General features: G+C 34.5%; 2 protein-coding genes across 2 annotated transcripts; one reads left to right on the top strand and one right to left on the bottom strand.

Moving 5' to 3' along the window:
- Window positions 1-38: 38 nt before the first annotated feature.
- Window positions 39-1,079, bottom strand: LOC113522284 (trafficking protein particle complex subunit 2). The gene is made up of 3 exons (XM_026907964.3): window positions 891-1,079; window positions 646-795; window positions 39-314 (listed from the first exon to the last, which is right to left on the bottom strand). The coding sequence occupies exons 1-3, from the start codon at window positions 978-980 to the stop codon at window positions 135-137; spliced, it is 420 nt and encodes a 139-aa protein (XP_026763765.2). The 5' UTR covers window positions 981-1,079; the 3' UTR covers window positions 39-134.
- A 2,290-nt stretch (window positions 1,080-3,369) lies between these two features.
- On the top strand, window positions 3,370-16,600 carry LOC128200992 (uncharacterized). The gene is made up of 14 exons (XM_052896410.1): window positions 3,370-3,612; window positions 4,032-4,218; window positions 4,620-4,712; window positions 5,143-5,228; window positions 9,088-9,295; window positions 10,389-10,523; window positions 11,187-11,275; window positions 11,725-11,840; window positions 12,949-13,159; window positions 13,397-13,535; window positions 13,757-13,890; window positions 14,296-14,437; window positions 14,826-15,040; window positions 15,888-16,600. The coding sequence occupies exons 1-14, from the start codon at window positions 3,560-3,562 to the stop codon at window positions 16,024-16,026; spliced, it is 1,947 nt and encodes a 648-aa protein (XP_052752370.1). The 5' UTR covers window positions 3,370-3,559; the 3' UTR covers window positions 16,027-16,600.
- Window positions 16,601-16,621: the final 21 nt, after the last annotated feature.

Here is a 16,621-nt window from a genome sequence, read left to right as displayed (position 1 = left end):
TGATATTTTAGGAAACCGTTTATAATAAAACTTCTGAAACTCTTAAATTAGTTTTATGTACTTTATATATTTACATCTCTTATAATTAAATAATTTAATCTTGTAATTTGTTGATTTGTTCACTGTCGAATTTACTATGTTAAATATTTTTTCCCAAGAAATTGTACTTTCTTCTCAAAAGCTGGTAATGTTATAGGTGTGTCTTCTTTATAGAATGGATTCAACATCAATTTTATGTAGGCTTCATAAACATCTGTAAAGAAGTTCTTGATGCCGTCTTCATTGCGTGCATCATGCACCATTATAAACCGCATCTACAACAATTGAAATAATATTGAATTAATAGTCAATATAAATCTATATGTTGACAGTTTTACTGGCTTATAGAGTTCAAAAATTGAAATCAAAACCAAATTATTCACTGAATGTATGTTTTAATCATTTTTTCTATTATTTTAGTAGTCTTATATCCACATCACATTACATAGCACAGAGTACAGTAAACTAAATTTTGGGGAAATTTTAAATCTTAATTGTGAAATTGTACTGAATATTTATACACTATATAAATTAAGGATCATATAAAAACAAAACATTTTAATGTAAAACATGTTACTTTTCTTAAAATATTATTCATTACAATACCTGGCTTACAGTAACGAAAGCAGAAACAAACCACTGGTTGAACTTATCAACAGATTTCAAATATGTGTTAGTTACTTTCCACATGTGTTCATCGACTAAGTCTAGAGCTGCGTGAGCTATAAACTGATTTAAATGTCTGTTATCTTCTTTCTGTAAAAAATAAGGTCATTATTTTCGTACCTTAATCGATTCCAATTGACTTAAATATTAGTGACCCATAGTTGTGTTTATTTTACGAATTTTACCTTCACTTCTTTAGTAGCTGGAATGAAATCTATTTCAAATATTGGATTATCCGAATGCCCAACAATGACAAAATAATATGTCCCCGCCATTTTAATATATAGTGAAATTGTTTATTTCTAAATAGTATAGAATTTAAAGAAAATACAAAATCATATTTTTACTTGTCATTCATGACTGTTTGTGAAATTGACATTGACAGTTTCAAAATTTAGAAATAAAGCTGTTTGCTACGATCGGCGAACATAGATGAAGATAATATATATATATATATATATATATATATATATATACTTTTAATCTAATATAATAAACTTAAAATTAAGTTTACTTTCACACTGTTTGAAATTGCAATAGGAAATTTTTAACTTATTTGAGTTATAATATGACTCCTGGACTTTCTATAACTTAAATTATAAGTTATAGACAATAGACGCGTCATATTATAATAGAATTTCGTCGTGTAGGAAAATGATGAATTATGAAAATAATTATTCATTAACTGACAAAACAAACGAAGAGACAAAGATTGTTCTAAAATTTTCGTCGATATTTTTTATGTATGCTAGCCTAGAAACTTAATCTGTTTTACACTTAGATTAAAGTACGTTATACTAAGTCAATATAACCTACTAAAGGTTTTACACGTAAATTACTTATAAAAAAATTACTACCTAGTTTAAAAAATAAAACTTTGGCGCGATTTATTTGTTGTTATTGTTTTAATAGTTTCTATTAAAATTTAACAATGAGCCGTATGTAATTAATTGGATCAATTATTTACATATATTAGTTTGTTATATTCCAAAATACTTCATATAAGGAATAATATAAGGTAAAATAACTTTAAAATTGCAGATATGTATTCGACAGCCATTGATAAACTAATGATATGGAAGGCTAGCAATTGGGTTAACTACAAAGTTAAGACTTTGAAGTTAATGTTACGTATTTACTGCGATCAACTTTTAATTACGGAAGACAATAAGATTTTGGAGACATTAAATTTCACTAGTAAAATGAAAGGAATATACAAAGAAGATGTTTTGATTCTTATAATATGCAACAAAAAAGAAGAAGTAAGCAAATTCATAAATATTGGCTTTAAAATATTTTATAGCCGATATTTATGAACTTAAAATTCTTTACTTTTCTCAAATTCGTCATAGATTCGCAAATTAAAATTTCAAGTAAACTCCGATCCTGCACAGTGTTTTATCAAACTCGGAGCACATTTTCCTGTGATAAATCATAACTGCGTAAATTCCGAAAATAATAAGTTTCAATATTGCAATATTAATGAAGTACTGAAAGCAGCATTGTCCGCTAAAGGTATATATTATATTCTTTACTTATTATATAATTAAATTATATAATTAGATCATATAATTAAATTATTAAACTTTATTATTACATCAATTTTTTCTGTATACAAATAATAAAGTAAAATATGAAATTGATTTTACTACCAAGATGACTTCTCATAATTTTTAAAAGTGATAAAGCTGTGGGAGAGCTTTACATTATACGTTAAAATATTCTTTATAGTGTTTTTGCGAAAGTGACACAAGTTATTACATTTTTAAGCGTAGGTAAGATGCTAGATTCTATTAATATTTATATAACGTACTAGCATTATATCATTTTACAAAATATATTTTCCTTTAATAAAATTTTATCAAAGTATCGTTCTTTTTTATTAAGAGAAGGATATAAACCTACTCATACTACTTTAGCGAAGCGGCTTGGTATAAATAAAATCTAATTTCATTTTTTTTTGTCAGTATCTACCTAATATTTTGACTCCTACAAACACATACAACATCGGACCTCAGATTTACTAAATTTTTTACCTACGAGATCATGTACATAATACTATATAAATTTTAATACAAATTGCAATCAAATTTACTTTTTAACATATTTTACAGATGCTATACCTAATTTGATTAAACAAATGCCTGTAAATTACAAGGATTTTGTGAAAATATGCTTACTTGACCCAGCTTTTCCTCAACTAGTTATGAAAACTGAAAAATTAATTTTAAATGAATGGAAAAATAGTAACTAACATTAATGCTGCTTTATAAATGAATTAAATTTGTTAATTGCTTGAAACATGTTTTTTTTTTTTATTTTAAGATATTTTAGTAGTGACCTACCGTGAAATATTTTCCGAAATTTTGTGGCCAAATGAAACACAAATTTGACATTTAATTTGTGTTTCGTTTAAAATACCGTTCCTTTGCACTTTACCGTTCCTTCACTTTTGGATTTATGACGAATGAAATGTTAGCTCCTTTTATTAGGCCAATTTTGATGTGAACAAAAATACGAAATTGAGTCCGTGATTTTGGAATTTTATTTTATTACCCCCTGGAGATTTTACCATTGAAAAAGAAAGCCTGGTAATTATTCGTAATTTATAGTTTTAACCAAAGAAAAAGTAATAAAATTATCGCTGACATTGACAGCTGAAGGCAGATCGTTATCTATGGTTTAATTCGTTGAATTGTTGTTGTTTGAAATTTAAAAATCTCATTCTCAACGTAGTGTTATTGTTTTGAAATCTATTATTTTGTATTAAATTCAGTTAAACTAAATCTCTTAATTTTGTTTATTTGCGTTATATACTTTGTTTACATTAGTTAGATTGTGTACGTATAATACCATGATACCAGCAAGATTTGCCGCTGGACATTCTTCAGCTATGCGTAAATCACGGTACAGTTTATTTTTTATTTATACTACAATAATCTTTGGCTATGTTCTATTTAATTAGTATAAATTGGATCCCGTATATATTGCTCTAAGTCATAGTCTTTGATTGTTTTATTTAAACGAACTTATACAAAGTGTCGAATACGGTAGGTTTTAAACTGTCGTTAGGTTTTTTTTTAATGTATGATAATGTAATAGTAACCCCGCCTGCGTTATTGGTATACACTGGCGGGGTACCAGTGAGGCATGATTGGTGAGGATGAAAAAACAGGTCAGTTAGCCTATCATGACTAATTCAACGATAAATCAGTTAGATAGTTTCCAGGGGGAACCGCGTGGAAGTCGACTTGACAGGGTATATTGCAAGCAATGGGGCTATTAGAGCTCATTACTAACAATCCCTTCCCCCCCACTGTCGTTAGGTTGGAAGGTAAACCATCATTATTACCCAAACCTCGCCGGCCGGGATCAACGGACCGCCTATCGACGGAATTTCGCCGGCCAAGTACTACAGGACACCGGTCTAGCAGCGCTGATCCTCCTCGAGCAACATTTGGTAGTGGCAGGCTGAGTAGAGAAGCATCAGCTACAAAGATTCCTCTTAATGGAGTAAGTTACACCTAAGTTATTATAGTATGAACAAATTTAAAACAAATTAAATATTATTGTTGTGGAATTTAATCCTATCTCTAAATCTAATATATTGTGACAATATAAATATTCATTATTTATTTATTTATTTTTATTATTTATTATTTATATATTCATTATACAAATATGTAAAACATATTTAAAATTCATTGAATAAATATTATTAACCATATGTAATGATAAACAAAGCATGACAACAATAATTATCCCACTAAACATTCTGTCTTAACTGCATATAGGATTTAATGAATTTTCAGATTTTTTTAATAATAAATTGTCATTTTCATGCATTTAGAAGATAATAAATCTTGTAAATATATAAAAAATTTTAATTTATCTGTTTAAATTATTTAAATCAGAGGTCCAGATCTCAACAAGGTGATAGATATGGCCAGTCTACAACGACTCCGCTGCGCTCCAGCCATTACTCTAGGCCCACTACCACACCTGTTGTGAGTACTTATGTAATTTGGAAAGGGATTGTTGGTAATGGTGTATAAAAATCACATCATATGTAATACATCCAATAAGGATTTGTTGTAAGAGAACAATTATAGTTGAGTTCACCTTTGCTTATATTGCTTATCTCTATCACATTTTTTTATGTAATATTATTGTGTATCATCATATCAGCCTTTAACTGTCCACTGCTGAGCCTCTAACCTTGGGGGATTTTGCCAGTAGTTGCCACACTTGGCAGGCCACAACCGCAGTCAGGCTTTAGAAATGTTTTAAGAGAGACGCTGCTGCCAATCCCTCATTCTCCCTTAATCGGCTCTTATGACACCCACAGAATAGGAAGGGGTGGCCTAGTCTATGCCACGGCCATTATTGTGTATAATAATGTATAAATAAATAAACATTTTCTGTTGCATTTTTTAGAGAACTCCTTCAGAAGATCGTGCAAGTCGTAGCTGGCAGACGTCACTGGATAGGGTCCTGGCCTTTGTCACTATTAAGGATCAGAGGTGCATATATTATTCATTATCTTTGAGTTTATCTTTAAAGTCTTATAAGCTGTAGGCTATTCTTTGATTAGTTTAAGTAAAAAAAAAAAAATTCAAAGTTTTAAATACACTCCTCGCAAAAATTAAGGGAACATAAAAATTTTTGAAATTTTTGGGTGATTTTCAACAGGCTGTATTTCAGTGAAAAATAATCGTACAGGAAATTAAAAAAAAGGGTTTTGAAGCTTGAAAACTCTAGTTTTCAGATTTTTTGGTGAAAAAATTTTTTGAGCTCCGGTTTCCATGCAATTCTTAAACAAAGCTGAAAATAATTTTTTTCTAAATTTTCTAGGTTTCGTTTTTCACTCTATGGGCATGGAAAAATTTTTTCGAGCTACTCCATTATATAGGTCTCTTAGCGTGTTTATTCAGCTTCAAAAATCGCTTTGGATGGCTCAATTACGACCATTTGTCTCCGAGATATCGAACTTTGAATGCAAAAGCATCCTTTTCCATTCAACTGCTAATATCCCTGGAACTACTGGTCGCACAGCAAGCGGGCGCCGAGTTTCTTTATCTGCATAAAATTTCCAATTAAGCACAGTCAAGAGTTAGTGAAGAAAAAATGTTTTTCCACCTCTAACATTGAATTGAAAAAAGTGGAAAAAAGTGACTTTTTCTCCTTTTTTGGTTACTTGGCTGTATCTTCGCTAATATGGGCGGGAAAGCTAAGGTTTGAGGAAAATTTTACAGTCTATTGTTCCTTAAAGAACCCCTAAATCCCTGGAGCGATCGGTTCAACGGTTTTTCCCGGACCAATTGATTGAAATTTTGGAAAAAATAAGGGAACAAGGTTTTTGTCCCTTAAACTCACCCTAATCCATTCAAAAATCAATAATTTCATTTGTTTTTCACTTTTTTTCAATTTTTTGTTTTTTAAAAATTCATTATCAAAAAAAAAATCGAAAAAAATCAAGAAAATTTTTAAGAAAAATTTTTTTTTTGAAAAGTCGAAAAGTTTACAACAATTTTTTTTTTCGTTTTTAAGGAAATCAAAGTTTTTGACAAAAACTTTGATTGATGATCGATTTACCGCCGGCATTAGCGTTACCCAAAGCATACCACGTGGAGGTTGCACGGTCGGATTTACGCTTCTTTTGTGCTTACGCACGTGTTTATGATATGGGATTCTTCAGAAAAAATGAGACCCTGTGGTTCGTCAGCTCCGCAGTATTTCGTGACTCCAAACTCATTTTCTGAAGAGTGTGTGTGTTAGTGTTGTGTAAGTAATTTTTAGAAGAAATGAGACCCCGTGGTTCGTCAGCTCCGCAGTATTTAATGACTCCAAACTCATTTTCTAAAGTGTGTGTGTGTGTGTGTATCGTGTTTAGTATCGAGTGTTCCCGCCTCTACTCCTAATGCCGGCGGTAAATCGATCATCAATCAAAGTTTTTGTCAAAAACTTTGATTTCCTTAAAAACGAAAAAAAAAATTTTTGTAAACTTTTTTCGACTTTTCAAAAAAAAATTTTTCTTAAAAATTTTCTTGATTTTTTTCGATTTTTTTTTTTATAATGAATTTTTAAAAAACAAAAAATTGAGTAAAAAGTGAAAAACAAATGAAATTATTGATTTTTGAATGGATTAGGGTGAGTTTAAGGGACAATAACCTTGTTCCCTTATTTTTTCCAAAATTTCAATCAATTGGTCCGGGAAAAACCGTTGAACCGATCGCTCCAGGGATTTAGGGGGTTCTTTAAGGAACAATAGACTGTAAAATTTTCCTCAAACCTTAGCTTTCCCGCCCATATTAGCGAAGATACAGCCAAGTAACCAAAAAAGGAGAAAAAGTCACTTTTTTCCACTTTTTTCAATTCAATGTTAGAGGTGGAAAAAAATTTTTTCTTCACTAACTCTTGACTGTGCTTAATTGGAAATTTTATGCAGATAAAGAAACTCGGCGCCCGCTTGCTGTGCGACTAGTAGTTCCAGAGATATTAGCAGTTGAATGGAAAAGGATGCTTTTGCATTCAAAGTTCGATATCTCGGAGACAAATGGTCGTAATTGAGCCATCCAAAGCGATTTTTGAAGCTGAATAAACACGCTAAGAGACCTATACAATGGAGTAGCTCGAAAAAATTTTTCCATGCCCATAGAGTGAAAAACGAAACCTAGAAAATTTAGAAAAAAATTATTTTCAGCTTTGTTTAAGAATTGCATGGAAACCGGAGCTCAAAAAATTTTTTCACCAAAAATCTAAAAACTAGAGTTTTCAAGCTTCAAAACCCTTTTTTTTTAATTTCCTGTACGATTATTTTTCACTGAAATACAGCCTGTTGAAAATCACCCAAAAATTTCAAAAATTTTTATGTTCCCTTAATTTTTGCGAGGAGTGTAGAATAAATTGAAATCTTATTAGTTTTTGTAAAGAGGCTGTGATTGCATAATTTTATTTAAAAAATAGATACCTTATTAGACTAACATTTCCACTATTATTCTCTAGTTCTCAAAATGAGTTAGCTTTTATCATTATTTAACTTTTTTTTATAAAATCAATATAAATCCAATATCATCTAAATGTCATGTATATTTTTTTTAAATAGTTTATTTATGTACACTTTATTGCATCATTTATAAAATAGTAAACACATTTAACTGTAATAAGAAATGATACAAAAGGCGGCCTTATCGCTAAGCAATCTCTTCCAGACAACCTTTGGGTAGAGAACATTGAGAAAGAGAAAGAAAAACAAAGGGTAGGTGGCGCACTATTATATTAGTACTATTATATATAAACAAATATATACAAAGATATATACATATATATATGTATATACATATATATACATAAACAAATACATACATAAACATACACAAACTTAAAAGTACACATACAACAGGAGAGAGTTATGTTTATAATTGTGAAATAGTGAGCTGAAACACATAACACTGATCACAAAAGTACTATGGAAGATCACTGCAGTTTATTTTATATTGATCACATAGTTCTGTGCAAACTGGAGTTGTACTAGAAACTTGAGAGGCTGGCAATGCCTCCCTTTCACTAATAGGCATGGGGTCCAATAACTGGTACATGTACGAGTACAATTTCTGTACTGCTGTATATGGCAACTGACTCGATGAATCAGTGCATTTGGTATCCCATGTGCTAAGTTAGGATATAATCTCCACATGTACCAAATTTCATTCAAATCTGTTCAGAAGTTTTTGCGTGAAAGAGTAACAAATATCCATCTATTCATGTGGTTATAAATTTTCGCATTGATTATATAAATAGGATTATTATATTAATAGGATTTGTATATATTTATCTAGATATGTATCAGTTAAAATGTACATTTGTATATTTATTTACACTTTATTACACTATTTATAAAATAGTAAATACATTTAACTGTAATAAGAAATGATACAAAAGGCGGCCTCATCGCTTAGCAATCTCTTTTTCTTCTTCTTCTCCAGACAACCTTTAGGTAGAGGACATTAAGAAAAGAAAGAAAAACAAATGGTAGGTGACGGACTATTATATATAAACAAATATATACAAAGATATATATATGCATATACATACATATACACATTTTTGAATGTATTATATTTCTATATATGTTTAAAAACAGACAGTATTATCATATTTCCAACTAAACTGTTTATAATCACTCCTCTCCATTTAAAGGTTCTGTGGAAGAGATAACTTTTCTTAACAAAGTCGCCTAGTTTTCTGTTACCTTGTAATATTTATATTTGTACTAAGTTTGACTGCTGGAATGTTTATTGTCTCATAAAGTGTATGTATGTAGTGAATGTAAGAAAGTTATGCGTAGTGTATGTATGTATGTATGTATGTATGTGTGTGCAGACAGATATCGAACGTGGTTTGGCAGCGGGCGGCGGCAGCACGCGTGGCCGAGGCGCTGGCGGCCCGCGACGCGGCGGCCGGCGGCGGCGGCGGCGGCGGGGCGCTGCTGCGGCCGCTCACCATCGCCCGCTTCGTGGACGTGGCCGCCGCGCTGCTGGCCGCGCTCGTGACCGACACCAGGCTCAACACCGACAACTACGTCACTAAGGTACCATAACCATACATTGACAGTTCACTACCGTGCTTTCCAGGGAGAACCACATGCAACTGTTACACTTCATTATCAATAATTTCTTTTCCCCTTTCCTTTTAATTATTTATTCATTAGTACATATATGTTTACATGGCGGACTTAATGCTAACAGCATTCTCTCCCAATCATAGGGAAGTAGGGGGGAAAGGGATTGTTAGCAATGGAGTTTGACAGCCTCATTGCTATCAATATGCCCTATTATATTGCCTCCACGTGGTTCCTCTGGAAACCATCGTGAACAATTCTTGTTCGATGGGCTAACTGACCTGCTTCATCCTCACCTATCATCCTTTACTGGAGCCCCGCCGATTTATACCGATAGCACGGGTGGGGTTGCCATTTCATTGTCACCCATTAAAAAAACCATATAACCTTGAATGCGGCACTAGTAATTATTGATATACATACATACTAAAATTACATATATAAATGAATACATATATATAAATAACAAATATACTTACACATATATAACATGTACTATATTATACACGAAATTGAGAATAATATAAAGTAACTTACTGCTCAGATAAAAAAGTGAGCATGAATGTTTTTTTTAAACTGTTTAGTTGATAGTGTCTTAATGGTATCAGGAAACATGTTCCAGAGCTGTGAAGAGTATAGGAGATAAGAATTACAATTAACTCCTTTCTCCTTAATTGCGATGGTATTTAGAGAGGACTGTGTGAAGGTTTTTTTTTTATACAATTTAGAATGGCAAACAAGCTAACGGCCCACCTGATGGAAAGTGGTAACCGTCGTCTATAGACATGAGCAGTACAATGGATATAAAAAACTATACTGTTTCTCCCATGATACCCCCCATGCGTTGCCATTCCTGAGGACTCAGGTGTTATTCCTCTGTACCCAGTAAATTCACGCTATATCCCACCCTTTAAACCGAAACACAGCCATGCAAACACAACTGCTTCCCGGTTGAAACACGAATGGGACAGAGGTACCCAAGCAATCGACTCTGGTAAGGTCAACCTTACCTCGGTATATTGCTAACAATAGAGATAATTGTATTTCCTGATGTCTCCAACAGTTGCCATATGTGGCGAAGCGGCTGCTGTACCCGGGCGTGGTGTCCAAGTCGTGGCTGAAGACGGTCAACACGCTGCACGCCTTCCCGCACGCGCTCGCGCTCATCGCCTACCTGCTCGACCTCGTCAACCACGTCGCAAGTATCCCTTATTAGTGTTTTAAATAAGCCTTTTATTAATTGGAGTGATTGTAATATTTGATTTTTTTTTCTTTTTTTTTTTTTATTTAATTAGCATGCATAAATACATTAAAAAAAAAACTGGATTTTTAGTACCACTTAAACCTCTTGGGCTTGTGTGTGATACTTTACATTTGGTTCTCAAATGTCAATATTTACATTCATATTCTGCTGTTTCAGCAAGGTTGGACAGTAAGCTTTCAGTTTAAACTTTATGTTTTTAACAGTGATATTGTTTCGCAAGTCGGTAGGTAGAGAATTTATTAATCGCGGTATAAGGTAGGCGCTCGTTCGCTCGCCATTGTAATTTTTTGCTCGAGTAGTGGCTAGCTTGTTTTGCGCGGCGGAGCGAGTATGTATAGCATGATTTATTTTTGTTTGAATTTCCTGTTTAAAGAATTGTACTTTTAAGAGGCAATTTTTTAATGAGATGAGAAAGGAACAATTTATTTATTTATTTCATCAACTGGATGAGCTTTACAGTCATAATTTTATATTATATATAATTTTATATTAAAAATATTTACCTTAACTAGAAGTAATATTAGAACCTAAATCTCTGAACACAAACACACTGTGTTGTCGTCTTATGAAAAAAAAATGTATATATATTTGTTTTAGGAGCTACCCGTGACTGATGAGTGGCTGTATGTAAGGAAAGATGAGTTGGCGTGCTTACGACGGGATTACCTTTCCAAGTGTTGGATCAGGTAAAATGTATAATCATAACTTGAAAATTTTTTTTTTATACGATTTAGAATGGCAAACAAGCTGCCGGCTCACCAGATGGAAAGTGGTAACCGTCACCTATAGACATGAGCAGTACCATACTTGAACATAAGTTCGCCTTTGCTAACATTGTTGTTAACTTCTTGTTATTATTGTATGTTTTAGTGCAATAAAGATATATAATAAATAATCACATAACATTATAAATTAATACTTTTATAGCCCATCGTGACGAATTCAACAAGAATTGTTCACGATGGTTTCCAGGGGGAACCACGTGGAGGTCGACCAGATAGAGCATGTTGCTAGCAATGGGGCTGTCAAACTCCATTGCTAACAACCCCTTTCCCCCCTATTAGGTAGGTTATATGCTTGTAAAAGTATTTACTTTAGTCATATAATGTTTTAAATAAAAATATCTATTGAACAGGTTTCAAGACCCCGGGCATAAGTTTGAAGACTTGAATGAGGAGTACTTGCAGAACTTGAAGGCGCTACTGGGCAACGATGACGAGAAAATTAATGAGTTGGAGCAGATTATAAGTCGTATGTTACTTTTATCATTATGTGTGAATCTGTATTTATATATATATATATATATGAATATTATTTTCCGAATCATCGTAAATTTTTTAGATTACAATTAAATTAAATTTTTTAGATATTATTGCACGTATTATTTAAGGGTTTTATATTATAAAATGGTTGATTGAACTTTACATTATTTGTAATTGAATTTAGTGGTAAAAATCATTAATGTTGGAAAAATAATTTATTGGATTAATACAAAAAAAGTGATATTGACAATACAAAGAAGTATCAAAATTAGATTTGGTAAGGATATTATGTAATCTCTTATATTATCGTTTATTAAATATTATAAATATTTTGTATCTCTTAGTCCCAAAGATGGTTGACGTCAGGCAGGCGGCCGGTCGTAAAACTATAAGCCAAATCCTTTAGTAATATGGATAAAACCATATTACGCCGACCACAGATAATAATTGGGTAGGAAGATGATTATCTCTTAGGTTCTCAACGACTTAACCAATCTTTCTGAAATTTAGTACACACACACTATTTTTAGTTTTATCTTTATCTGTATAGTTTTTATTCTCGATCATTCTATATTTTTCTTTCAGCCTCTCAAAGGTTGACTGTAATAAATTCCTCTATGGAATAAGTCCTTCATTGTAAATCTTTTTAATGTGTCCAATGTAAAATATGTTTAATAAAGATTTTACAACACCAACAATTATTATATATGGGAAGGAGAAGGCTATGGGTTTTTTATACTGGGTAGTGAACATATTTTAGTCGAGTGTACAAAGACGCGAGTGAAAGCCAGTCACGCGTAACTTTGGGAGCTTTTTTATTTTTGAACGCTGTAGAACAGCCTTTTCCAAAGTGGGCGATAACGCTCCCTTGTGGGCACTGCAGGTCTATAGGGGCACGGTAAGAGACTCAGAAAAAACGGGGCGTTGTGTAGAGGCTTGGGGGGTGATTTGTTGATCTTGAACCAATGGTGGTTTTTAAGTAGGTGAAAAAATGGGGACGCTAAAAAATAATTTATTTTCAAAGTGGGCAGGAGACAAAATAAGTTTGGGAACCCCTGGTGTAGAGAACGCGTCTCAGTGTGAGTATCGGTGTGCAGAGTACCGCGCGTGCCTGGAGGACGAGGCGGAGGCGGCGGCGCGCGCCGACGAGGCTCGGCGCGGCGAGCGGCGCGCCGCGCTGGCCGCGGCCGCACGCGCGCTGCACGCCGCCCGCGCCGACGCGGCCGCGCGCGCCGCCGCCGCCCGCGCCGCCGCCGCCGACCACGCCGCCGCGCTGCGCCTGCTCGACGCCGACATCGACCGCGCCAAGTACATTTACATTTTTTTAACAATAGTAATATTATAATGGGAACCCCACGCCTACGATATCTGTATGCTAGCAGGGTATCTTCAGTAGATTATGTAACGATAGGAATAAAGACAACCAAACAACCCATATATCAAACTTTGCGTTATTTTTATGAGCCGAAATACCGCCGACGAGAACCCCAGCGCTCCGCTGCTGCGTATATACTAGGAGATAAATGAGTGAGGTTGCCCTGACAGCGCGCAGAGCAGCGAGCTGCGCCGCGAGCTGGAGGCGCAGCGCATGAGCGTGGCGGAGCGCACGCGGCTGCTGGACGACGTCGACTACGCGCTGCGCGTGCAGGACTCCAAGCGGGCGCTCGCCGACCAGATCGCCAAGGTACGCCGCGCCTGCTGGCAGCCACCGCTGATACAGAAATGTTCATAATTAATCCGGCTCGAAGGACCAAATGATTAGATTAATTTTGCGACTTCATGATGATGGAAACTTTAAATTCAAAAGTTTAAAATACATAGTTACGATTTCACAAATTAGTTAATTATATGAGAGTATTATTACCGTTATAATTAATTATCAGTAATAATTTATTGCTATGTTAGATGGTGCTGAGCAAAGAGACAGAACTGGCCCTCTGGCAGAAGAAGACCCTGGACAGCTGCGTGGAGTACAAGCAGGGTCTCATACATTTATCAGCACAGTTCCCCGATCTTGCCAAGTTGGCCATTGATGAAAAGTACGTAATTTAAATAACTGTCGTATGTGTTTGAATTTGGATGCAGGTGAGTCAGGACCATTGTTTATAACAGTTTATGGGGGAGGCTTATGATCAACAGTGGATGGATAATGGCTGAAATGACGTTTGAACCTAGATATTGTTTAACTCAGTCAAATAACTTATTCATATTTACAAGTAAGTTTTAAAATTAGAACATTGTAATGTTGCTTCAGTGACAGTAGTTTTAAAAAATAACTGTAATTTAAAAGAATACGAAATAAAATGAAATTTGAATTTAGAACATTATATAGTTGCCTCAGTGACAATTTTAAATTCTTTTTATGAGAAAATAAGATTTTAAAATTTGAAAATAGAACTGTTATTATCTTGAAATTGGAACGTAAAGAATGTGGTAACCGGCAGGGAGCTGATGGAGGCGGAGTGTGCAACGCGAGTGAGCGAGGCGACTGCAGCGCTGCGGGCGCTTGAAGGAGCGCTGGTGGCGCGGCGCGCCGCTGCCGCCCGCGAACGCGCCGCCGGCGGCAGGAGGCGCGCCGCCCTGCTGGTACGTAGCGGCCTGACATGGAGGGATTATAATACTTAGGGAAACAGTGTTGGAAAATGGTATACATTGCCTATTGACACAAACAGCAACCTAAGAATGATAGTCATAGTACTCCTAGATGTGTTGTCATTCGTATAAAGTATGATCTTATGCTTCCTTACTTAATGTCATTGCTATACCTCATCCTTCATATACGAGTAGCACACAGCCATATAAGCATAACAGTAGCTGCTTCACAGCAGAATTACAAGTATAGACATACTGGACAGTGTTACCCAAGCAGAGACAGTCCTTGTACAAACTGTTCATATTCAGTCAGATATTGCTGGCTGGCTGCTACATATTTTGGGTCATTAAATTATTTACATATGTAAATTTGATTCAATAGGAAGAAACGCGTACAAAAATTGCTGATATCAAAGCGCTACTACACCGCGAGCAACAGTGCCTCGAGGCGGAAGCGGCCAAGGAGGCCGTTGAAGCTGCAGCCTGGTCCGCGGAGGAGCAGGAGGTAGCCAGCCGTCTAGACGACCTGAGGAGTCACCAGGAGGAATATGCGAGAGTGGACAGTGAGCTAGACTTCTGGGAGAAACAGGATGTTGCGTGAGTATTTCTGAAAACTGTTGCAGTTATATTTGGAATGTTTATACTCTGCACTATGTTTTTAATATTTCTGACAATGAAGTCTCTATTCTTAGACATCTAGAAACATTACTACATATAGAACTCTTCAGTGTTGCTTGAAATAGGTCATTATGGAGATTGAAGCAAATAAATTTTATTATAATCAAATGTATATATCTAATAAAGTAATTCATAAGGATATTAGGATATGACTAGTCAAAAATGAAATAAAAGAAATGGCATAATTATATAAAAATTATACATACATCCTAACAAACTTGCTCTTAAAATTGTAGCATATACAGTAACAAATAGACTTCTAAAGAAAACAATTCCATAACATAATTTACATAATCGATTCGATAAAGTGAAGCAATACCAAACAGTAACTCCATGTCCCTAAATTAAGAGACAGAGAACTACAAAAATAGGAGTCAGTTAAAAAATCTACAGTGTAGTAAATATTGTGCAGTCTTAGGCTCCATAGCCGCTGTAGTTTCTAACCAATATCCCCTCCCCACTTGCAGTGACTCCTTTTCCCTAAAAATCATTTTTCTACCAACTTCCTTTATTCACTCTCAGTTTCCCTCCTTTTTCCTCGATACTTTCCTTCATACTGTAGGTGCTGGATACTATCAACAAGTGCATTCCCAAGGAGGATTGACGTCTGTCAGGCAGGCGGTCGTAACATTTAAAAGCTTTTAATTTTATCCACATTATTAAACGTATATTACGCCAATTTCAAAATGTATGTAATTGGGGTAATGGCAGGAAAATAATAATCTACTACAATATAGTAAATCCAGTTTCACTTCCTATTTTACAGATGGCAGACGAAGTTGGGTGAGCTGCAACGGTACGTGGTGTCTCAACAGGCGGAGATGCAGCGCGTGCTGCAGGTCGCTCGGGACCGGCGTCTCGAGCTGGTACGGACCACCGTGGCTTCCTGGGAACGAATGCTGTAGAACGGATGGAATGTTTTTACCACCATCACCATGTGCCCGATTTACCCCGATATACTTGTTTTGCCACTTCGAGCAGACATATTTACTGTCTTTATAATTAGCTAGCTAGTACTAAATCTGAAGTTGATAACGTGTTTATCGATAAATAATAAGTTTAAATTCTTTCGCCTGATGGGTACCATGGACAAGAGGCAAAAAATCGCAATAACTCATATCAAAGAGAAGCCACAAGCCGGATGCTTACAATCCTTTTATAATCCTAGACTGTCATTTCTTACTATAAAAATTACATTGATAAGTGTTGTTTGTAATTTAATTGTAGGATCTACATTATCTCGTACTGTAAAACAGGATAATCAATTAAATTTCACCCTAGACCTATTTTATACAAATCCCCTACCATTAATTTCACATAATGATATCTCAAGAACTTTGAGTCACAGTTGTTTAAAATTGTTCATAATACTTGTAATTTAACTGATATTAAACTACCATTTTATTTCAATGGTTTATGTTCATTCGTACATTTCTAAAGTCTTATGGTGGATTAATATAGCATATTATAGTGTAAGGTTTATGTATTTTGATAATAAAA

This window comes from Galleria mellonella, unplaced genomic scaffold (assembly GCF_026898425.1).
Source record: "Galleria mellonella isolate WM207_F2 unplaced genomic scaffold, CSIRO_AGI_GalMel_v1 utg32260, whole genome shotgun sequence".
Lineage (NCBI taxonomy): Eukaryota > Metazoa > Arthropoda > Insecta > Lepidoptera > Pyralidae > Galleria > Galleria mellonella.
Note: the sequence above shows the minus strand (reverse complement) of the source record. Positions and strands in the feature narration are given on the sequence as shown.